Below are 25291 nucleotides of genomic sequence, written 5' to 3'. Positions count from 1 at the left end.
CCCAGGGCTTGATTCCATTTCTTCGTTTTTTCTTGTGGTTTCAGACCCATTTTTAATTGCTTTTTCTCATCAGGGAAAACAAGTATGTGAGCCACAGGTCTTTGTTCTGTAAACTTTTAGGTGCTAAGAGAATGTAAGTAATATCACTGCTATTTATTTCACCCTTTGGTGTTCTGTCTGTCTTTCCTGATTGGTTTAGGATGAAGAATGTCAGAACTCTGCTCCCAGTTATACACCTCTTGGGCAAAGAGACAATGAAATGTGACATTTCACACAGTGTAACAGAGACCATCCTCCCTCTTCTGAATATTAAAATCACATACACTGGAAAAGCACTTGTAACAATAAATGTATCTTTTATTCACAGATAAAAACCGAAGCAAGCTGTTATAATACATATTTATACAAAGGATTTGAAAAAACCATAAAAAGGAAGATGATTAGAAAATATGATTCATTATGAAATGTGGTATTACATACACTATTAAACCTTTTCAAAAGTATTTGTTTGGCAACAATTTATCAATAGTTTCCACACTTAAGTGGCCTCCTTCAAAAAAGCACAAATCTCATGCAGCATGTATAAACTTGATCCTGAGGGTTTGCCTTCCTTAGAAAAACTGTAAAAAGATATACTATTTGTCTTAAAAGTTCAAAATGCAAATGCTATATTTATAGTCAAAACTATATAAAAATATGGACCTAACTTAACATTTACAAAAACTTTTTGCTCCTTTTTTTTTTGCATGTTTTATGGTTTTGGTAATAAACATAATTCTCAATTCCTGCAGTCAGAGAGGAAAAAAGAAAACCAAAACTAACCACAGTGCCCTTTGTAGACTTCCTCACATTAAGTTTACGACTCCAAAAAAGACCAGGTCTGTGAAAAGTGAGGTTAGTAACCAAGGAAGTAGGTAAGCAGTTAATATATATCTATATATGTATATATCAAATGGCAAACAAACATTTATTTTGATCTGAAAAAGTAATAATACAAAACCTGAAGGTAAAACAATCATCTCAAAATGCCATAATACTCCTTTTCAATAGATAAATGTTCATAAAAATATCTTGAACCCTAACCAAGAAAACAATTATAATACAATTTTAATTCTGCTACATAAAACAGCTTTTCTATGAAACAAGAAGGCAAGTTCAGGTATGAAAACATAATTTACTTATTGCTTTTGCTACAATGTTGTTTGTTTTTTACATATAGTCATAAATACACTATACAGTATAAAATATTTCGTAGGAATACATTTTGTGGTCTGCTTAGGTTTGCTGGCTTTAATTCTAGCACCAAATACAAAAATGAAAATCAAATGAACTTTAAAGGCACTTCCATTTCATGTTTGTTTGTTTGTTTTTTAATTAACATCAGGGTTTGTACTAAATTTCTTCATTTCCCTCTGGTAGAATACCAGAAGCAATACTTGATCCTACTTTTATCTTTGTACAGCTCAGGTCACGTTGAGGCACCAAATGATTTATGAACATTCCCATTCCTCAGCTGTTTCTTTCTCTTACAACATTCATTGTTGCTTTTTTAGTCTTCACCTTTCCTCCTTCACTTCCCAGCTACTTTATCCCTTTACTTCTTCAGCTCCACTTCCCCCAGTCCCTTGAAAATCCTCTCTTCAAACCTCCACTTCCCTGGCTCCATCCTGCGCGTCGCTTATCCCGATATCGAAACACGTCACGATCATGATATGGGACTTGCACAGATTCACACACTGCTCCAGTTCTTCTGTCACTTGTTCCAGTGCCTCCAGGTACTCCTGTGACTCCTTATCAAGATCAGGATCCACTTCAACTGTCAGACAAAAAAAAGTACTGAGTAAGAGAAACAGCTTATCATAAAACATTTATTCTATCACAAAGGAGCCAATACGGTAGAGCAAAATTTAGTTTCTCTCGAACTAAGATTTTTTTCCCCCCTTTGTTCAGCAGATGCAAAACTCTGCCTTGAGGCTGCAGTTATGCACAGCACTCAGTCTGGGAACAAATCTCATGCCTCAATTTCCCAGCTATAGCATGGATATGGAAACAATTTTTCCTTCTTTGCAAAAAAATAATAATAGAAGAGTATACATTTAATATTAAAAAACATCATATTTAATATTAACAGCACCATTTTGATGTTCTCTTCCGGCTGGTTTGGATGTTTTTTTTGTTCAAATAGCATCTTACAGAAACACAGATTGAGTCATAGAGTATTTTAGGACTCAATTCAGCAAAATATCTTAGCAAGTGATTACATTTTTCAGTAAGATTGATAACTGAAAATCTGTTAGAGGCTAATGATACTGCTGTTATTGCAAAATACTTACAGTCTTCTTTCCACTTATTTGGATCCATCATCAACCTGCACTTCGTCTCTTCCAACTCTTCCTTCAGAAATTCGTGCTTTGCCTTTACTTCTCTGATTCGCTGCTGGCGCCTCTCCAGTATCTTCAGCTTGGTATGGAAATACATCAGACCCTTTTAAGACACAGAAAGACCATTCCATGAGTTTTCCTGTTGTGAGCTGGCCCATAACAGTCTGACAAAAATTGCTCCCAGCTCACTACTTGTAAGAGTGAGCAGGTGGGTTGTTTTACTTGGTTGTGGGGTTGGTGGGGTTTTTATGGGTTTTTGGGGGGTCTTTTTATTTGCAGCTTACATTAATGGATTCTAATCTAGAGGAACTGCAAGCTACATCACTTGAGCATTTGTTGCACATCTCTGAATTAGCAAACATCTCTTAATACATTTTGAAATTGCTACTGTTTGAAGATTTTTTTTTCCAGTAGTGGAAATTATAAACACAGCCTAATGATAACGTCAGAGTTACAGTTAATACTAAAACATGAATTCTTATTTTCTATAAAGCATTCCTACCTTCTCAACATCCTGGAAAGGCTATTACAAAAGAAAGGGGAAAAAGGCATCAGTAGAACATAGAATTCTGATCTCCAAAATAGAATTAGTTGAAGTGTTTTCCAATTACAAGTAAGTCTCAGTATATCCCTGATGTAATAGAATCCTGTCACTTACATAAAGAGTTAATGATCCTATCATTGAGGGAGACTGTAAGATTCCACCAGCCAGGCTAGGATTATGAAGTCTTTCCATAATGTATTCATTGGTAACTTCCATTTACACCATCAGTCATGTTAGCCACAATTAATTTTAGACAGCAATCATTTTCATTTTCTGTGTTAAGGGTACCCCAACATATGAATTGCAAAATTAATAATTATAGTACTTTAATTGCACTCAATTTCCTGAACACCATTCTGGCATTCAAGCAAGGACTTTGTCTGTATATTGTAATTTAAGTTGTCTACAGTTGTAAAATATGTGCTGACCTCAGTTTCCTCTTGTCTGTGTCGCTGCAATCGTTCCACATCATCAATCTCATAAACTTTAATTTCAAATGGCTCTTTCAAAGTGCCTGGCAAAGGTGGCAGATCAACCCACTGGCCAGTGACACTGGGTTTTCTTCCTAAGGAGGCAGCATCTGGCAATGGTGCAGGAATCAGTCTGCGACGCTGGAGACCTAAAATACAAAAACAAACAATTCTCAGGCTCTAAGAGACAAACATGCTGCAGAACTTACTGAAGTAAATTAAGGAAAGATCCAGCTTCTCAGCATGCTTAGGAAGAAATGCTTTTCTTGATCTTTTCCTTTTAGTAAAATACCCTCAGGCTGCTAATTGAGTTACTGCCTTGACAAAGTAGTTTCACTCAGTTCCCAGATGGGAACAACAGCAGTTCCTCTCCCAAAGCAGATGTTTGAATATCAGTTCTTTATTCTCTCCTTGAAGAAATATTTTGGATTGATTTTTCTTTGGTGGACTACAATGGTATTCATTACCTTGCAAAGGCAGTGAGATAGTGAATAATCTAAAACTAATACTGATATTGGCTTACTTATCTGGAAATCTTCTGCTCCCCCAGTTAAAGCCAAGCAAGCTATCTAAGATCCCTCTCACTGCATTACATCTTTGCAAAGCTGAAACAGTTCTCTTTATAACTACTACTGCTATTTTAGGGTGCTAAATACCAGCAGTTTCTAGTGACTCTGTGGGACTGAGAGGCATTCAGAGGGCACCAACCAAGCTGCAACTTGAGCCCCTCCAATGTTGAGATGTCTCACACCTTTGCACCAGCACGCAGAAGCTCAGTGCATGACAAAACTCAGCAATTCTGTGAGCCTTGAATAGAATACTCAAAGATTTTCCAAGAAAATCATACTGGCTCCATTATGTTTCTGCTAGGGTTCAAGTTTCATGAAGCAGAGACTGAATTATATCCTTCCAAAATGCTGATGCTTTTGATTGCAAGAGTTGGCACTCTGGAGCCCAGAGGGGTTTTTTTGTGATTATTAAGTCTCTTACCATTCTCTAAAACTCTGACCTTTCCAGTACATGTCTCAAGCATAAGTACATGCATAGAGCTGGTCAGGCAACATTAACAAGCCTGCAGTCTAATCCCTAAGAAGAGGAGGGCTGAAGATCACCAGAAACAAGCTGAAATAACACAAGGTAGCAGTAAATGTAATGTGGATTTAGGTGACTAGTGACAATAAATTGAAGTACTTAATTCCCTCCTCTTATTAAAAACCAACTCAGAGGTGAAGAGACTTGTTTCTTCTGCTCTTACCAAAGGGAGCACATCAAAGAAAGAAGGCAGCTCTGCTCAAAGGACAGCACTGCCAAAGTAACTTGAGGGCTGAGACCTCTAAAGGAGAGGCAGATGCAAGTTAAGGCTGTCAGATAAGTCCTGTTATCAACTTCAACATGAAATGAAGACAAAACCCCAGCAGGCACCCCCAAGCAACACACCTCCACTGATACCCCATAAGTTAAAAACCCCATAAGTTAAAAAAAACATCCCTCATTCTTAATTGCATCCTTGCTGCTTTCTAAGTAGCAAGAACAAAATGGCAATATTTTCAAAGGGGGAAGACTTTACTTCTACAAAACCATTTGCACAAAACCAATCCATTTAGCCTGAAACACCACTACAGCCCTGTCAGATGAAGCCACACATTGTAACCCTGACCCTGTAACTGCTTTGGTGACATGAGACTCCTCTGAGGAGGACACCAAACAGATGTGGTCAAACACATGCAACAAGCAGGCAAACTTCATCTCCTTCCACTATACAAGCCAGAGTCAATGTCATTTCTCCAAGAAAAACATTACAGGATAAAGGGACAGGTTTACAGTGACATACATGGGAACAGGATCTGTCCTTAAATCCAGAGACTCCAACACAGTCTGGTGTTATATAAACTACTCCAAGAATATCTAATAATGTGCAAAGATTACGGTTATTTTAGAACAATAATAGGTCTGAACCAAACATTTCTCGTACGAAATATTTGATGCATTTCCTGGTAAAACCACATTTCATGCATAAAACACATTATTTTCTCAAAGTCTACAGCACTCCAAAAAAGTAATACATAATTTACTGATATAGAGCAATTACAACTGGAAAAAGAAATAGTTTGTCATTTTTAAAGACCTTATAAGTATTTCCTGGGGCAAAAACAAATACAAATCCATCAGTGGGTAATGCCTTCTCAATATGTGTGCAACTTACACAGCTGTTAATATTGATTTGTAGGACAGGTTTAAGAGGCTGATATGCTGTGGAAAGAGAAGTGCAGCAAATGTTGCACTAAGTTTCCAAAAGAATTTATCAGCTGCTGAAGCAACTCAGTTTCCTTTACCAGAAAGCACCATGAGATCAACCTCACTGATCTGGTTTTACTGCCTGAACTGACCATCATGGATATCTACAAGGGATTGCAGTAATGGCTACTTTCCAACCAGAAGTTCAGATCCAGCACACTGCTGATTTTAGTTCCTACTGTATTTCCACCAGTCAGTATGCCCAGGTTGCTGAAGGAGGCTGCTGGTCATCATCTACACGGCACTGGTTGCCTTGGATTCTTTACAATACCACAGGATCTTAACCTAGATCTGAGAAATTAACACTGTAACACCAACCATAAGAGCCAGATTTTGAAGCTGACTACAAATACACGACTGCAGCTGCACTTACATGAGTACCAGCAGTGAAAGCCATAAGGAAAGGGACCAGAGGGAGGAAAGGCAACCTGGCCCCACACACCCACCTGTGCTTGGCGTGGTCAGACACAGTGAGCCAGAGCTGCCTCTTCCAAGCAACTCTCCCAGCCAGTTTCCTACTACTTACAGTGCCCACACACATCCCCTAAAATTTCTTATTATTAGAGTGTAATATAAAAATTTTGCTATTAGCTATAGGCATTAACCTAAGAGCTGCTGCATCTTAGGCCTGTGTCCTACTGCTCCAAGCTTTATCTTTGGGTAATCTAATGCATATCTGGCAATCCTCCTTAATTCACAAACACGAAGTGTGAAGCCCCTCCTGGCCCATTCCTTTTTTTCTAAACTACAGTCCTAGCTGGTCTCCCTGGCATTCCCTCACACACACCTAGCAGCAGAGCCCGTCCTCTCTTCACTGCCCTTCTCTCACCAGTCTTGCAGTATCACTCACTCAGTCCTCACAAAAACTCATCAGCATTCACCCAGCCCCTCACTCTTCCCAGCCCACCCATAACACGCTCTTATTTGGGTCCTGGTCCAGGCCCTGCTGAGGGATGAAGGAATGTCCCCCACCTGCTGCCTCCTCCCTCACAGGGAAGCTGCACCCTGGGGCACCCGCACTCTGCTGCCCTCTCCACCACAGCACCTGTGTCACACCTGCAGCTTTGAAGTAAAATAAATGACAAGTAGCTGCTGTCACAGCAATACACGTGTACACACAAGCACATGCCGTCAGTTCACCTCCCTGCTTTCAGTTCCTCCACTCCTCTCTGTCAGAGATGCCCCAAAACTCCTCCATCCTCAGGATGCAGTGGAGCACCAGCGAACACACCTGGCCACCTTCATGCCTTACCTGTGGATCGTTTCTTGGGGGACTTGAGGCTCCTCATGCGCCCCGGTGAGGACATGCCGCTCTCGCTCATGGAGTCATGTGCCGAGGAGGCGCTGCCGGTGGCCTCGCTGTCCCGGATCATGCTCTCGTAGCCGCTGCTGCCGCCGCTGTGGTAGAAGAGAGCTGTCCTGCCCATGGCTGGCGGCAGCTCGCCGCTCAGCACACTGCTGTTGTCACTGCCGTGCCCGCTGCTGTAGCGCTGCGGCCGCCGCGGCGCCGTGATCTTGCTGTAGGGAGACGGCAGCACCGGCACCGGCTTCTCGTCGCTGAGGTTGATGCCGCTGTCGTTGCCGCTGTCGGAGTCGGTGGAGCCTCGGAAGTGTCCCGCCTTGGCAGGGCCGCCCGCCGCCAGCTCGTTGACGCGGCTGTTGGCCGCCCTCATGGCCTGCTTGGTGCCCATGATGGTCCCACGGCCGGGTTTGCCGACAGGCTGCACTGCCCGGGGGGCCGCCTTCCCACCTGGGGCCGTGCCAGAGCCCTTCCCTGCAGGCTGGGCCAGCGACTTCACTGAGGAGCTGAGAGACTTAGACCCGCTGGCAGAGAGGCCCCGGCTTTTATTCCCACTGGCCTGCACCTTCTGGTTAGCCGTGGGTTTGGCCTGGCTGTTTTTACCCGGTGCAGGGGCGGTGAAGGGCAGTGGCAAACCCATACTGGAAGCAACCGGAGGGACCCCCAGCCTGGGGACAGAGCGTCCTGCCCGGCTGCTGCCAGTGCTCCCGCTGTCCCTCACCATGCTTGCTTTGGATCCAACTGATGTCAGGCTGTCACACCTCTCCAGAGACATGTGGCTCCCATATCGGTGCACAGTTTCACTCTTTGATGCCTTCACCTTTAAGCTGGACGTCATCTTGGGCAAAGAGTGGTCACCCTTCAAGTTCATTTTGCAGCTGGCACTTTCACTAAAGTAGGAGCCAGCTTTCAACCGCAGATCTACTTCATCCTCAGCCTTTGGCGTGGCAGCTCTGGCAAAGTCCAGGCCAGAGGCTTTCCCCCCACCATTACCCAGACCAACAGGTTTCTGCTCCAGGCTCGATTTACGTACAGGAGGTGTCGGAGGTGTTGGCCCACCTGGTCTGGGCAACATGGTTGATTTCTGTGGTGTGTTCTTCTTTCCCAGGGACGATTTCAAGCTGCCCGTGGCCAAGGGAACATCATAATTCCCTCGGGTCACACACTCGGGCAAAGTACTGTTAGTGTGTGACACTGGCATCACTCCCAGTGTGGTGGCTCCTCTCTTCAGCTGTGGCATCTTCATCACAGCTTCTGGCTTCTTTGCAGCTCCGCTGGAGGATTTGCAGGCCATTTCACAACCATCCACAACCCTCTGCGAGCAGGCGAGCATCGTCTGTGACTTTGTTGGCCTGGATGCTGTGCCAAAACACTGGGCAGCTTTTTCTGGCTGCTTCTCAGTACCAAACATGTGAGGTTTTGGAGACAGTAGTGACTCTGCAGGTTTTGCTTCCAAGTGATAATCAGAGCGTAACAGCCAAGGATCTTCAAATATGCCATGTGGATTCTGCAGCTCTTTATAGCTGAGGACAGTATTATTGTGGATTGCAGAAGAGGTAGTTTTTGTTTTCCTAGGAAGACTAGAATGTATTGTTTCTATCACAGGCGCATCACGAGAATTGCTAAATTTAATTTTTACTGGCTGATCAGTGACACAAAAAGCACTTTTTATCTGAGATGCTTTGGTAGTTTCAGAGGTTTGAGGGCTTTTGCCTGAGGAAAGCTTGCTGGAACTCAAGCTCTCACTCTCCAGCTCAGAGAAGCAAAATCCACTGTCATTCAGAGCACTTTTCAGGGGGACACATAAATGGGATGAGTCCAAGCTGAAGGGTTCCTCGGAGTTACTGCAGTTGTAAGATGACTGTGCTACAAAACTGTCACTAGACTGAGCTCCATCACTTTCAATTGTACAAATGCTGACTTCACTAAGCCATGAACTGATGGAGGAACGTCTGCTGCTGGTAAAGGGATCCTTAGCAAAGGGAACAACAATATCAATATTTACACCAGTAGAAGTCTCCTGTGAGGTATAAGCATCAAACTCATCATTTATGCTGCTGATAATACTGACCGGCCTCGAACCCGATGCAAGGGCCTGAAGGGAGCAGTCACTGTTAAAGCTAATGATACTGGAAGGTCTCCCATTATCCATAATTCCACTAATAGAGAGCTCTTCCACCACTGTGAAAACAAGCTCATCCTCTCCATTCAGCTCAACAGGCTGCTGCAAAGTCACTGTGGTGGTCAGTATATCCCGATCAAAACATTTCCCTCGGAATGCTGACCTGAAGCTGTGTACCTCTATCGCACCTGACTGACTCTGGGTGTTGCCACCAACAAGGAATGTGCTTCCTAAAGGGTTCTGCTCAGGTTTGCTCCCCATCTGTTTGCTCATTCCCACGGGAGGAGTCCGAACTGCATCGCTATTGTCCAGCTCCAAATTCTCAGCTTTGAAGCCTGGGGAGTGTTCTCTCTGCTGGGGAGGGGGAGGTGCTGGGCTTGGCAAGGGTCTCTTCACATACAAGGATTTTTCCTTAGTGACACATTCACCTGTGGCCTTATTCTGCTCTGGATTCCTCAAAGGGCTACACCTTGATGTCTGCAGGGAATCAGTGATTGTCCCTCTCTCCCCCTCTAGGATAGAGTCTATTATTTTGCTGTCAGCTCTGCTCTGCAGCTTGGAAAGCTCTGCTTTCAAGTGAGGTGTGCCATTTTCTTGACAGCTGCCATTGCCACTCCTTGGTGCAACAGCTTGGAATGGAAGGTTATGTCCTTTTTTGGGAGATGCAGTTTCTTGTGGAATCGGTTTCTTAAATCCTCCAGACGGAGAGGATACTTTCTCCCTTATCAACTTAGACTGTGCGTTTTCTGTACTTCCAGAAACAGGACTACAGTTGGACCCAACAGAGATTTCTCCACAAGCAAACTTCATGGGTTCCTCACTTCCATCAATGCACTCCAACCTTTCCTGCAGTTCAGCAAAAGTGTTGCATTTGAAATGGTCCTTGTCAGAACTCCTACCAATAGCAGAATTGTCTTTATTTCTCTTCTTATTCAGGGACGGGATAATAGGAACAAACTCTGGTGGACCTTCATTATCTGTCAATTCCCTATCAGACAAAGCTGCACCGTTGGGACCAACATAGATGACAGTATCACAAGACTGTTCACTGCTGGAGGAATAATCAGGATCACTGGATATATTCAGGACAGGAATGTCAGGGTCAAGGGCAACAGTTCGTGGGTGGAATGGTCGCAAATGGGGCGGTCTCCGGACATGTCCTTCTTCACATGAACTCTCTCCTCCAGACGAGCTGGATGCATACTGCAAATGACAAGAAAAGTTATTAGCATCAATTGTAAATAAGTATATACATGTACAGTAAGTGATTACAAGGTCAAATTGCAATATACTCTCAACTATATCTACTGGAAAAATATTAGAAGGGAGGATAAATTAAAATAACATACATAGCTTTTACTGTATTAGTAATAATATAACAATTGCATCTTTTCAGATAATTTCCATTAAATATTAAATATTAAATTATTAAATATTGTCTTTCTCCTCAATAGCTTTCTGTTCCTTCTCCATTGATTTTTAATTAGTATTGATAGAAGCTTTTGAGATAGTTCCACATGTAAGCAAAGAAAGAATATGTGTTTGAAACAAAAAGAAGGGAATTTCAGGATTAAGGATTGGGGGCAGGATGATGGCTCCTTGCCAAGTCATTTGTCAGTTCCTCTCCTGAGATTCTATGCATTTTGTATTACTTCCTATCATCAAGAAATCCCATGTTTCCCTACTGAGAGGTTAGAAAAACTCATTTTCAAATGAATTAATTTCTGCTTGTTTATGAACCAACCTTGGATTTCTTCTTTCTCATGCGGTGGATTCGCGATGCGAGCTGAACAGTGGTGAGAGTCTCTGCATAATTGGCTGGGGAGTCAGAAATGTGTGCAATCATAGTAGTCCTGCAGTTGATGTTCCCAAGTGATTCCCTCAACAACATTGTCAACTTGTTGTCCCTGTGCAAAAAAATGAAAACACGAGGATTATTTAAAGACACCACCACCTTCTTACACAGAATTTTATACCACAAGCTGTGCTTTCACTCTTGTGCATGAATGGCACATGTGGATAAGAAATATGCTCCTGTTCTTGAGCACACTTAAAATATGTCTAAATGTACACATACAAAGGTACCAATATTTTAATTAATATACCTGTGTATTTACAGTATGGTAAGTCATTTTGCTGCATAGAAAATTGTTAACCAATTGACTGTTAACTAATTTTCTCACATTTAGATCATACTACCTGAAAGAACTTGTCAGTGCTGTATTTTTAGCTGAACAGACTTAGTACCTAGATAGTTACACTCTGTGAGCTCTACACAAACACTTTTAACAATAAGAAATAAAAGAAATAAACAGAAATAATAAAAAAATCAACAGATATAACAGTGTTAGATATCAGAAATACAAGTGTCATCCCAACTAATCTACTTTCCATTCTGCCACCTGTGGTCTGCTCTGACATAGCAAAAGGGAAGCAGAACTTGTTTCTGGAAGCTTTCCTGGTGATGCAAAGCCTCCACTGTGGACAGTAAAGCTGACAAGACAAGTGACATTTTGTCCTCCCCTGGTCTCCAAGACATCTTTCCCCATGGCTCCTTGATGCAGGAAGCTCCCTGATTCCTGCTGCCCCCTCTGAGCAGTTCCAGCCTGAGGGAACTCCTGTCATGTCTGGTCACTAAACCACAGTAAGTGACAAAGTTGAGGATCTGCCCTTCCCTATTCTAACCCATCCATCCTCTACTCCATACACAAACCTAGCAAGTACCCTGAGGAAAATCTCTCTGCCTACTACAGAAAGAAAAAAACACCTGCTTGAGATGCATCACTAGATAAATATGTGAAATGACATGATTGATAATGCATTATAAGTTTGTGCTGTTGTTAAGACAAGCAGCAATTAAATTTCAGGACTGAAGGCCAAGTTCTGGAAAGGGTGCTTACAGTGTGGGTGTTGTTTTTTAGCTGGGCTCCCCACAGGTGTGCTTGACACAAAATTGTTGTCACAGACACTCCACAAAGGAACACACCTAAACATTCACTTCTGCTAAACTAATGTGCACCATGGTGGTCTTTTTTCTTTTTTTTTTTTAATTGAAAAGACTTATCATCCAAAAAGACATGTAAAAGTAACAACCTTTGATGACCATACTTGATAAATACTAAAATTGTTTTCCAAAATTTCAGTAAAATTTTTATATTTGCAAAAAGAAGAGAAAATCCTACTAAATTTAAGTTCAAATATTCACTAATGTCCAGCTGGTTAAGATCAGCCAAAAATTCCAAATCCAGGAAACAAAGAGGAGAGAGAAGGAAACAAAACATCTTAGCCATTTTCCCTCACTTTTTTCAACAATCAAATCCTCCCCAAACCTTCACCCAAATTCAGTATGTACCATTTTTGGCCATCTTACTAAGAATTTCACATTACTTGAACATTTAAAAACCTGTGTGTATGTTAATATGGACAAAAAGATGAACAGATATGTGTATCTGTAGGAGTGATCTTATAAGAAGACAGACCTCCATCTGGCACAGAATTTCCTTGAACTTCATATTAGGTAAACAGTAAACTGTTGATGCATTTCTCAGGTAACACCAGCCACAAATTTAAGATCATGCAGACTAGAATTCACTTACTTATATGGCACATGCTTAGCACCATTAATTAAGGCCAAAATCACATTGCCCAGGGCAGAGAGAGACAGACACAGGGAGCCTCCTCCATCTCGGCTCTTGCTCAGCACTTTTTCACAGCTCCCTAGATCAATGAGATGCAAACGACTGCGTCCTCCAGACACTAAAACAAAGAGGGGAAAAACAGTTGTACATCACGTTCTTGTGTGGACTCAAGCCAAACTGGTATTCAAAAGGCATTCAAATGAGGAGAATAATGAATAGAGCATGGGATAATGACCAAATTAATACTTAATTGTAAGGAAACCAGATATTAGTCACAGCTACCAAAGTTAAAGGTGACTCAACTGGTTTGAGAGTTCTTTTTCTTCTTTTTAAGTTAATTGCAGATCATTATTAAAACTAATGCAAGACCACATCATTTAAAAATAAACAGTATGGTAAGAACATTCATACTTCCTCCTTTGCCACTCTTCTCCATGCGATACTGGTATATGTGAAGAGTAAAGAGCATGTGGGAATTCCTCCTATCTTCCTCCTCACACTCAGGCTTGCTGGTGCTTCTGGCAGCAATTGCAGCATCAAGGAAAAAGGCAGCTTTCTCTGCTGTTGGGGCCCTTAGCTCACTTTGGTTTTGAAGCTTGAATATAAACAAGAAAATGACAAATTAGCACGGGGCATTTTTTCAATTATTTTTTGCTGAACATGCTAAATCTCCAGGGCACTAAGAGAAACAAATATGTACACCATGGGAGAAGAGCTTATAAACTGAAAGCAATAATTTTTTTTTACTGGCTTAAAAGTTGTCATAATTGTTGTCAGATAAAAGGAAATAAAAAGTAGAAGAAAGGCTCAGAAAAATCTATGTTGTGATATTCATTATACCTGGGTTCCACATATTGGATCTTCTCTCAGATAAACCCCAGGAGACTGGCCATCCTGAAGGCTGCCAGTGGCTACTTCAGCTAACAAATCCTTAAGGTTTTCATCTTTGCCACTGATCTCTACAGCAGATACTCTAATAGAGAAACGAGTTCCAGTTTTTTCTTTACGTTCATTGATCAATTTGAAGAGCCAAGAAATTGCACAGGGGATGATACCAAGGCTTTGTGTGGAGTTATCTTTCCCAATCATGGTAAAAGATTTTCCTAGAACAAAAAGACAAACATAAACACAATTAACCTTTCTTGTACAAGGCTAAGTTTCTTCATATTGCCACCTGATATCACCATGGTACATTACATGTACAGATAAGGGAAAGAACAGATGAAAAAATTCAAAGTATTTAATTAATAACCCATTACTATTTATTCAATTAGGTTTGCAAGTTGTGTATGTCAGACCCACAGTAAATTAATGTTAAAAACATCTCTGATCTTTTGATTTTCATCACAGTGCACCTACATAAACTTGCTCTTGAATAAGCTAATCTGATGCTACATTTTACCTTTTCAAATTAAAACTCACAATCACAGTGTAGAAATAAACCGAGATAAGTTTGCAAAGCCAATTAAAAAGAAATTCTAATCTATTCATATACTCCAGGTTTATTGTTCCAGGAGCTGACAGCATGTAATTACCAGACTGACATAGTAATTAACTGTAACGAATTTGGGAGCTCACCAAGCTTGACATGACCAAAGCAAAATATGCAACCATCTGCACCATTCACAACAGACTGGATTACTTCTGCTACTGTTCCAGAGCATACCTCAGCCTGAAAGAAAAATTGGAGACAAATAAGTGAAAGAGCATATACTGCTGTGGTTTTTACTGCTCTTCTGTAATGAAATGAATGACTCAATATTTTTGAGGCGCAATATTCTCCCCATTTTTATGGCATCAGTCCTATTATTTTAGTAACCATGCTATCTTAAAAAATAATAAAATATGCTACTACAGCCTAAAATAGTTTTCAATTCTATTAAACCTATTCTCTTGGAATATTGATTCTATGACTAATGTACCAAACTGAATGCTATCCAACCAGGCTTCCTGCTGGTATAATAGCTTAGCCAAGGCTATTCAGTAATAGTAGCAACTCCACTGAAATTAAGCTACTCAGGAGTGCTCACAGGAATTAAAAAGACATCCATACTGGAGAAAATGCATTAAGATCCCTGAATAAGATTTCATAGTATTACATTTTCCTCTTCCAGTGGAAACATCATCATCAATAAAGAAAACCTGCTAAAATACTTGATTGTGCTAAAACCAGTTTATCTACGTCAGGGAAGGTTTCAAATACACAATAAGATGATCTATTAAGTACAGCAACTGGGGCAGGGGAGGGGGATGCTGTAAATATGTAACTACAGAGAAATGATAAGGCTCTGTTTGCAGGTGCAAGCAAGCTTGCCTCTAGCAATAATGCCTCCACAGAAGGGACTGCAGTGGCCAACATCACCCAAAAACATCACAACAGGCCACCCAACAGGCCTGCTACAAGGAACTGGAAAGTCATCCCAAACCAGGGTCAACAGCCTGAAGGACTGGTGCCAAAACCAGCAGGCACACAGACTGTGAGCAGACACCTTGCAGCAGGGTTGGCAGCACAAATAAAAAAACCTCACTTCCAGTTCTGGACTAATGCTGAGATTGCTGTTGCACACTTCTGCACAAAGACCCTGTTTGAAATTATGCAGGATCTACAAAGACCCTGCTTGAACTTATGCAGGATCTACAAACAGCTTTTGGGTGTGGTTACAGGTACTTTGAGCACTGATGTGTGTGGGAAGTTATTCTCCATCTTTTGTGCTTGTCTAGAAGTTAGACTCAATAGGTATTTTCCTATCTATAGTCTGGGACCCCAAAAAATAAGGAGAAGAGGAGGGGATTATGATCTAGACCTTGTCATATTTTCTCAGCATTAACAGACTGTTTTCACTTTGGATGCTTTGCACTGTATTTTTCACCCTAATTTTTTTTCAGCAGTTCAGACTTGGTTCAGATTTCTTCAAATGCTGTTGAATTAGTTATTTTAAAAGCTGCTCTACGATTTTATTTTCTGAACCAAAGATTTTTCACAGAAGGAATTATCAGATGTCCATGAGTGTAATTTCACTGAATATACTGCAGACCCCAATCCTCTCAGAGCAGCCATCCTGTCTGTGTAGCAGACTTCAGGTCTGAGCCACTACTGAATAAATGCTCCCTTTTGCAGGCCAAAAGAAAGACATGCACCATCATCAGCATAAAATAATCAGTCAAAACCACAGGATAAACAAACCAGAAAAGGTGCAGATAATGTAAAAGCTCCTTGTTCCAGTATTACAATCCCAAGGGGTTAGCTTTATCTTTCCTCCTAACAGCATTTAGTTTAACATTAAGCACATGTTTATTTCTCATTGAAAGCTATGGGGAAGGACATTATTTCAGTCCCATCAAATGGTTAAAACCTAGTTGGGTGGAAAACTGAATTTCAAGCTGGCTGTGTGCCTTTCTCTAACAAGAGAATACACAAGAAGGTAATTTAGTCAGCAAATCTATCTCCCCAGCTATTATTCCTTGATTTTACATCTCAACTAAACAGATGATGTAAGAATTTACCCACTTGTCTATTAATTACCGTGTTTTTTCCAAGCATTAAGGCAACTCATTAAAATAAAATTCCCCAGAAACAGGAGGAACTCTTCAGGCAATCAAATGCAGTGGCCAAGAGAAGATTCAAGAGGTTTATGTGAGTGACTCCAGTACCTGTGAAGCATCCTGGGGGAAAACTGCATCAAAGGCAAACATCTTTGGGACAGCAACAACACCTCTTCTGTGACCTGCATTGGAAGGCCCAGTTGTTGCTGGATCATAAAATGTGATTTGCTTTTTTCGTGGGTCTACCTTTAGGAAGGACATGGATTCAGACGTTTCGTGTGCTCCTTGAGAGGAACAAATCCTTACCATCACTTTCACCTGCAAGGATTCAGAAGAAAGCAACAACTTGAGTCCCAGCTACAGATAAGCATATGCAAAGCATTCCTCCAAAACCCACTCCCCTTCCTATGATGTGTTTGTTTGCAATGTTTAGGTGTGTCAGAACAACCACGGGACAAAAACAGAGCCATATTTTCCAGCCTGGGGTCTTCACTAAACTAATTAGGTTTCAAAGGTGTACTTTGTCTCTTCCATTGATGCTATTCCAGTTTTACCAATTCAATTTTTAAATGTCTGATCTGCAAACATAATCCACTGTAGGTGTAACACAATGCCAAAGAAAAGGGAATTCTAGTCTCCTGCCTTTCGAGTACTCAATGTGACCAAAAGGACACTTTGAAAACCAGTCTGAATAGCAAGGCTCAGACAGCTACTGCATTTGAAATGTCTAGAAACTCAATTTCTCACTCATATAACTCTAATAAAAAGGTGTTTCTCTTACAACTGTCCCAGGCAGTTGCCTTTATGCTGTCATTGCTAGGCTCTTCAGTGGTTAATGGCAGATTTAATGGCGGGGGGAAAAAAGGAAGAAAAAAAAAACAAACCATAAACCACTAAAAGGTAAAAAAAGTTTGAAAAGAAACCTATCACAAGGTCCACTTCAACTGCAGCACTACAAATTATGATGTCCTACACACAGGTTTTTAAGACACATCTTTAGAAAGCTCTGACGTTAGCTGTGATTTCCAAAGCACCTTATGGGAGCCAAGTGACTGGGTCTCAGGAAAATTCTGCAACAGCTGCACACCTGCTTCTTTTAAACATCCTGGAAATCATGCTCTTACTTTAAAACCTGTGAAATACTGCCTCACACCCACTTACAACCATTTATCCTTATGAAATGCTCCCATGTCAGAGCCAGCATGTTTTATACACCCTGCACTGAAGTAAATTACTATTACAGGTGCAACTTCAACTCTGAACTGCCCTGCAGAACAGACTTCAGAGAAAAGCAATGTTCAGTGAGAATTACTTTTTCCAAGGTGTATGAAATGTTTCAGTAACAAGCTGAACAGTGTGATCTCCTTATTCAACTACCAGACAGCTCTCACAGCACCAGAGTTAACCAGCTGGCTGAAGAGCCTCCATGGCTGTGATACATCTCTGCTGCAACAATTTACAGATGCACTGTCCACAGCACCCATCAGCACCTTCATCTTCTGCAGCACTGAGCCACCAAACAGCCACTCCTGTTAAAGCACTTGGTTTAGTGGTGGGCTTGGCAGTGCTGGGTTAACAGCTAGACTTGAAGATCCTTTCCAACCTAGACAATTCCATGGTTCTATGAGTCAGGCTCACTTTTAGCCCTGAGCTGAATATTGATGTAGAAGCAGGGTTCAAAAGCACTTGTCTGATATAGAATGATTCTCCATTTCAGTAAGTCTTTTGCTAAATGTAACCTTAAATATGCCAGAACAATTTGATTCCTACTTACTTCGTTTCAAGAACATTATGCCATTAAAATGGTGTGCACTTATTCCATGAACACATTGTGTCTTTACCAAAAAAATGGACTTTGCAGTCAGCACTTCCCTGTCACTTCTGTGTCCACAGAGATACTGGCAAAGGAAGAACCAAAGCTGAAAACCTACTTCAGCAAAGCACAGCATGTGAAATGCAGGCAACAAGCAGAGACCAGAGCAGGCTGAGCCACCCTTGGGCACTGCCCCTCGTACCAGACAGGATGAAAAGGTGACAGCAGACACATCTGCACCCAGCATGGGCAGTGAAATGCAGTGGCCAAGCCAGGATGATCCACAGCAGACGTGGGAGCAGCAGGAAGCACCATGCTGAACTGGCCCTGCCTTTACCAGCTGGGGAGGGAAAGTAGTTCTGACATTTAAGTTCTCAACTGTCCCTTCTTCTCCCATGAAGAACTATCTCCTTCTCTCTATGGGGGATAAGCTGCACACAGGCATCCCTACACAACTCCTCCAGCACTCTCAAAGGAAATATTTTCCACAAAGCAGCTCTAAAAGCTTTTCCCAAACGTTTCTTCCAAACAAAGAGGTTAAGAAACAACCAACCATTCCAATAAACACTGCTCCACCAAACACAGCAGCAAATTCTTCCACCTATTGATTCAAACTGTCCTCTGATTCAACACTTTCTTTTCTTTTGCCCTTCACAGTAATATAAATATGAAAACACAGTCCCAGAAAACAAGCAAACCTTAGAATAAATGAAACAGCTGCCTCAAAAGAAAGGTGCATCAGAGGTGACACACTCAAGGCTGTTTCCCCATAAAAGCTGCATGAAGCCAGCTTTGTGTATTAGCCTGCTAGCTCAACCTTGACATGCTACCAAGGTGCTCATAAAAAATAACCTCCCTCAGGGCAAAAAAGAGAAACAAAACCTAAATATATAAATATATGTAAGTATAAATGCCCACTTCAGGGTCACTTGATTAAAATGAATTTTAAAATATATGCTGTTTTCAAAGCACTTATCTAAACAGTCATTTCTGTTCTCTCTTCCATCTATTATTAGATTATAGCAGCCAGAGCTTGCATAAGAGGAAAATTGGTTTGCTCCTGACCTAAACAGCCAGTTACCCCTATTAGGGCATTGCTCCCCCTAAACACAATGATGGCTTCACCCACAAAAAAATCCTTGTGTGACAAATTAGGTTTTTAAGACCACCTCTCTGAATGAGAAAAACACTAAAATAGCTTCCCATAATGGATCAGATAACAAACTTAACAGGCCTCAAGGGTCATCATTTTTACAATAAAAGTGAGCTTTCAAGACGAATGTGAGGGGGCAGAGAAAAGCAGCTTGAGAAACTTCCTCTTTTAGTGTTTTGTGCATAAAAGCTGATTTGCAGAGTAGAAAAACACTGATTTCATGTTTAGTTTCCCTGCCCACTAAATATATCTGTAAGTGCTATCTATCAGTAGTTGTAGAGTTGTAATGTGCCACACTCATTCATGATGCTGAGCCAGACTGATTTCACTCAGAAATAAAGCAGAAATGCTCATGGAAGTGCCATCAAGCACAAAGATTACTCAAACACATCCCTTCACAAGAGCAAAAACTAAGAGCAGGCAGATGCTGGGTGCATGCACATGCTTCTGTGTGTATAAAGGAAAGGTTTGGTGCAATACTGTTTATTCTTCTCACACTCCTGCATGCCTGTGGTTGAGGACCAATCTTAAGTGACAGGTTTATATTCTCAGCTCCGAAGCTCATCCCAGTATTCTTCTGGAGTTAATACTGCAGGAAAACAGTACAGTGTGAGTACTACAGAGCCAGCATGGCTCTGGCCTTAAGGATCAATTTAACTGCACCTTCTCCTGGGTCTCTTCATCTAGCTCTCATACAAAAGGCATGCTCACCTGTAGAGACAGCAGGTGCAGGAAATCATCCAGAAACAAGGGCTTGCAGGGAGGGGAGGATTCAGGATAACACAGGGCCTGTAATTTGAAAGTAACTTTGGCCCATAACTAGGGAGCAAATCAGCAATGACTGCATCTAATGTTTTTATTTGCTTAGGATAATTAATTATTAGAATTAAACACAATTAATTTCACCCACAAGATCACACCCTTTGTGGGTGATTATTTGACAACATGTACTGGAGTCAACTCCAACTGCAGTGGTACCAGCTACTGCTAACATTTGTACAAAGCAAAGAAGCACAAAAAAGGGGATTTAGAGGAGAAGGAAAAAAGGGAAGAATGAACAAGTCTGAAAGAAAAAGAACAGGTCAGAGGGTGGGAATCGAAGAGACCTAAAAGGACTGGGGGAAAGGGGGAAGAGAGAGAGAAAACACAAAAAAGGAAAGACAATACAAATTTGGGGATTTCAGAAAAGTCAGCTCAGGCTCAGGGCACCCCACATCTTTTATACTCCCTAAGGAGAGCTAACACAGACATCCATCTTGTGATGGGAATGATCCTTTTTGCTAAAATTTGGTGGTATTACTACCTTTACCCTCCCTTTTGTTGTTTCTTCTTCAATGCAGAGAATGACACAAAGAAAAAAAGAATTACAAGTGGAAGTTTATAATTATGAAGGGTATACACAGACATTCATGCAGGCATTGAATACTGGAGAGAGGCTCTATTTTAATGAGGATGTTGATAGAAAAAGAGGCTATGTTTGTATTTGAGTTCAATTTCTGCAAACAAAAATAAAAGGAACATAAATATCACAATATTTTTGCATTATTAACATTTTTCTCAGTGCCTGAAGACAGCTTAAATCATGGAAACAACTGAAGTATCTCATTAATTAGCTGATTCTAATCTGGTGGGGTTTGTACACTGAGGGTTCACACTCCATTACTGCACTTTTCCAAATTTGTGTATATGCAGAAACCAGGAGGTCAGCAGAATTGCTGAAGGAAATACTATTAAAATCAAAAGTGCTTAGGAAACTAAAATGGTAAATATATCTTGAATATGTCATTACAAGATAAAGAATTCCAAAAAATAAATAAACAAACATTTAATTTGGAAAAGCTTTAGCAATGGGTGGCATAAGGTCAGAGGCCCCTCACCCAGCACAACAATGAGTGTAATTTTAACCCCCACTGGCAAGGATGAGAAAATTTTTGAACAATCAAGGAATTTTTTTTTTTTAAGTTTATCTGTCAGCTTACAGTGGAAATCAGGGCAAAGGAAGGCAACAAAAGAAAACAGCTGCTAGAATTCATTTATTCCAGCTATGGAAGGGAAAATCTAAAGGATGTATGATGAAGCATAAAAACAAAAATCACACCAGTTTAATCCTAAACATATGGGATTTTAAGGAGACTAATTAGCAAAAGGGATTCTAAAAGGATTTCTAAAAAAAATAAATGAGGGGGGAAAAAGAAAAGTCCTCTGTGTGGAAGACAAGGCTATGTGGAGGACTCTGGGGCCAAACCCCATAAAGTTTTAGAAACATCCAATGAGATCACTAGAGAATCACAGATCCACTCAAATATCAGTAACCTGCTGGTAGTCCTGAGACAAAATCCTAGACTTTGAGATCTTTACCCTTTATGAAAATCAAATCTAGATGGATATTTAACAGTTTTCACCTGAACACCAAAATACCTGAGAATCTGAGGGAGGTACATTCTTGCTGTACCAGCCCTTCCTCCCCTCACAGTGCTCCTCCTCCTTTGACACTGGTTACCCCATTCCACACCAGAGGGTCACAGGGAGAGACCCTGTGCCCCACTGCCATTGTTCCCACACTGTGACCTTCTCCAGCACTGCCACATCACCTGCTGGTGTGGGCTCATAATTGCCAGATGTCCCCAACACACTGAACCAGCAGGAGCTGAGGAGAACAGGACAGAGGAGTCACCAACCAAAATAATGGGCTGGCTTCAGGTCAACACAGCACAGAGCATCAAGCACATGACAGTGCCAGAAAGCAGGGCTGGAAAAAGGAAGAGACAGACCAAAAACCTGGGAAACCCAAAATTTGAAGCAACTGGCAGCTGAAGGTAAGACTGATGGTCAGAAGCAAGTTAGCAATTTTATCCAGATATTTTGGATCTGAACTGAATGGAGCTATTGCAAAACCACACATCAAAGAATACAAAACGGCAAGACCAGTGAGGTAAATTGTGTCCAAGCCTGAATTTGCAGAGAAAAGAGCCACTGATTAACAGAATGACACAATTCCACATAATCCTAGATAGAAACTAGAAACAGCCAGGAGAATGACAATCAGGCTCTCATAGATTATTACACCCTAAGCAAGGAAGATGGAAAGGCTTTAAACTCTGATTTAGAGGAAAGGGAAGGACCATCTCACACTTAAAGAACCAGATGATCTGAATTCTGCTCCTAAGACTATAATGGACCTCTACTACATGTTTTAGACAACAAATACAAAAAAAAATTATATGTATATATAAAATTGGTCATTCACCTTTCAGGGGAAACACTCTACACAGTTTAATTAAGGACAGACATGTAGACAGACTCCACTAATTCACTAGGTAATGACTAGACTCTGTGGCACTTTGAATGTTGAGGAAATTAGGATCCTGACCCAGCCAAGTATGTTAGCACAGGCATAACTGCAACATATGGTACCTCCTTTGAAATCAATGGATGTGCAGTGTTTATGTTTTTGTAGTGATGCTTTGTTAGCATCTGATGCTTATATACTTGTCAAGTTTCATATCAGACATAATGAGAAGGAAAAAAGTAAAAGGAATGGATTAAAAGCATATAAATTTTTAAAATGTGCTCAAGCCTTTCTTACTAAAATAAACTCTGTATTTTGGGAAGGTCCTGGCACTACACTGGAATCCATTTTAAAAATGCTGATCATATTCTGCATTACAGCAGTATGATAATCCCTAAATGAACAAGCAATTTGGTCTTTAGCAATAAATGTCATTATAACAAATTTGAATGGACACTAAATATTCCCTAGAAACACACATCCTTGACAGGCATTGTGCAGCCAAGAAGTTAATTTTGTCCAATGTTCACAAAATGGTGTATAATAGCAGGTTAATTAAATCACTATGTTTAGACACCCACCATTCTGAATTAAGATTTCTCACCAAGAAATTACAATGAATTCACATTTCATTGAATAAAGACCATTTTCCAATGAAATCACTTATTTTTCAACTACAGTGTAAATCAAATTACAGAAGTCCTAGTACAGAGCCAATATTTTTCATGGATTTAATTGTAACTGACAGATATATAACCCTTGCTAAATTGTTTTACTGTGGGTGGTTCTTACAAGCCTTTTATATACTGCTACTACCAATGGATGGCAAATTTATATGCAAAAATTGCCATGCTAGCATAGACCATCTAGCTCCCCTGGGAGAACCTAAAACAAAAAGAAAAAAAAAAAAATCACTTCTATACTGTAATCTGCAGAATTGATTCTGTACTCTCAGAAAACATGATGAAAAACTATTTCATTTTTTCAAGGTGAAAACAAAGTATGAGAACTTATGTATTTTTATCTCACTTTTCCACACTTTTGTTTAAGCAGTTCAAGGTGTTTTGGCAAGTATACCTTGGATAATACAGCATTACCTACATCGATGGGTGAGTACTTACTGTGATACATGACTTATATCAGAAATAATGCTTCAGTCATTAGGGAACAAGGAGCAGTAAAGATGACAAAATTAAGTACCTATTTGTTATCCATCATGAAACCAGCATAAGAACCAGTGAATGGAACACACAGCACACTTAAAACAACCCTGCATGATCAGTAAATCATCTTAGCAGTACCTTAGCTATGGCTTTAGTAAAGCATAAATGGAAGTAAATGTCTAAAACTCATAAATGGAGAGCAGTATGCATATACCTGTCCAAGAAACATGTCTGACAATTCAGGCTCTCTTTAAATGCTCCACTTCAATTGTCTCATATAGGAGCATTCTGTCATTCTAACATTAAAAAAAATTGACAGAATCCTTGGAAGAGACGAGCACTTAAAGTTGCTGTTGTAAGTGATGCAGTATTATAAAGAATGAGCTGAATAGAGCCCCAGAAAATAACATTTTGCATGAAAAAAGCTTCCCACCATGCTAAAGAAAAATAGCACATTAGAATGCTATACAGCAGCCACTGTAAAAAGGATGTCTTTCTTAATACCACAATATGATAAATTATCTTAAGTAGCACATTAATGTCAGAAATTGAGCATAATCTAACTTCTTGCCAGTGACAATATTAAATGGCTTTCAGACATCTTTCCTACTATTCTGACATTAAATTTAATAACACCCAGAGAGACCACAAAAATGATTCAGTTACAAGAATCATGGTGCACTGGATCATTGCCTTTTAAGTAAGATTCAACTAAATGGTTTGGACTCTGATGCTTTTGGCACATTCAAGAGAAAGGTATGAATTTTGCTACGTAACATTTATCAGTAGTGTGCAAAGCTCTTTCAGTATCCACTTTGAATTGACAGTGGCATCTTCCTTTGTGCATGAGGCTGATTACTGTTGATTATATGAAGCACAGGTCCCAGGCAGACCTACTGCTCTAAATTGTTGCTTTTTTTATTTTTCAACTTTTCCCTGCTTGGTATTCCCGCGTGTTGACAACCCCAGCAAGCACCTGTGAAAGTGTGTAACACTTTACAATCTTATTAAAGAAAATTAAGCAAAAGGCTTAATTAAAGATTTGTATCACAGGACAAGTCCACACACTGCTGCTGAAATTATTATAAACAGAAAAAAAAATTGGTATTTCTGAAATGTAAAAGAAATTAATAAGATTTATTTTTCACCTTCCAGAAAAATTACTTGAAACAGTGAGAAATTATAAATACAAATTGCAAAAGATATGTAAGGGCTCTCTGCTGCAGTTAAGTATCTAATAACAAATCTATTCAACCATAAAAGCCATATAGCAATTTCACCACAGAAGAACTGTATGATACACTGATACACATGGAGATGATGATGTGAAATTAAGAATAAATTTACATCTTGGGCTCAAATAATCAATAACTGAGTTCAAGTGCAAGAACTGTCCATCATGATCTCTCCACATTCCTGCTTTGCCCAGCAGTGCTCACAATGCACAGTAACTGCATTATCAAAAGCAAGAACTCAAGCCTCTTTCTCCAAATGTCTGTTGTGCTCAAATGTTCAAGACAAGATCCCACCAGTGGCAGGACCTCTTCAGCTCTTGACAGCCCAGAAGAACACAAAATAGT

General features: G+C 40.4%; 1 protein-coding gene across 1 annotated transcript in view; it reads right to left on the bottom strand.

The window, feature by feature from the left end:
• Positions 1-336: 336 nt before the first annotated feature.
• KIF26A (kinesin family member 26A) overlaps positions 337-25291 on the bottom strand; it is a 93040-nt gene continuing 68085 nt past the window's right edge. The window contains exons 6-15 of the mRNA XM_079308612.1: positions 16402-16611; positions 14329-14422; positions 13591-13853; positions 13162-13345; positions 12709-12868; positions 10857-11019; positions 6943-10315; positions 3354-3544; positions 2334-2484; positions 337-1816 (exon numbers count right to left, since the gene is read on the bottom strand). Coding sequence (XP_079164738.1) covers positions 1641-1816; positions 2334-2484; positions 3354-3544; positions 6943-10315; positions 10857-11019; positions 12709-12868; positions 13162-13345; positions 13591-13853; positions 14329-14422; positions 16402-16611 — 4965 coding nt within the window. The 3' untranslated portion in view covers positions 337-1640. The remainder of the gene's footprint in view (positions 1817-2333; positions 2485-3353; positions 3545-6942; positions 10316-10856; positions 11020-12708; positions 12869-13161; positions 13346-13590; positions 13854-14328; positions 14423-16401; positions 16612-25291) is intronic.

The sequence above is a fragment of the Erithacus rubecula genome, assembly GCF_903797595.1.
Source record: "Erithacus rubecula genome assembly, chromosome: 6".
Classification (NCBI taxonomy): Eukaryota; Metazoa; Chordata; class Aves; order Passeriformes; family Muscicapidae; genus Erithacus; species Erithacus rubecula.
Note: the sequence above shows the minus strand (reverse complement) of the source record. Positions and strands in the feature narration are given on the sequence as shown.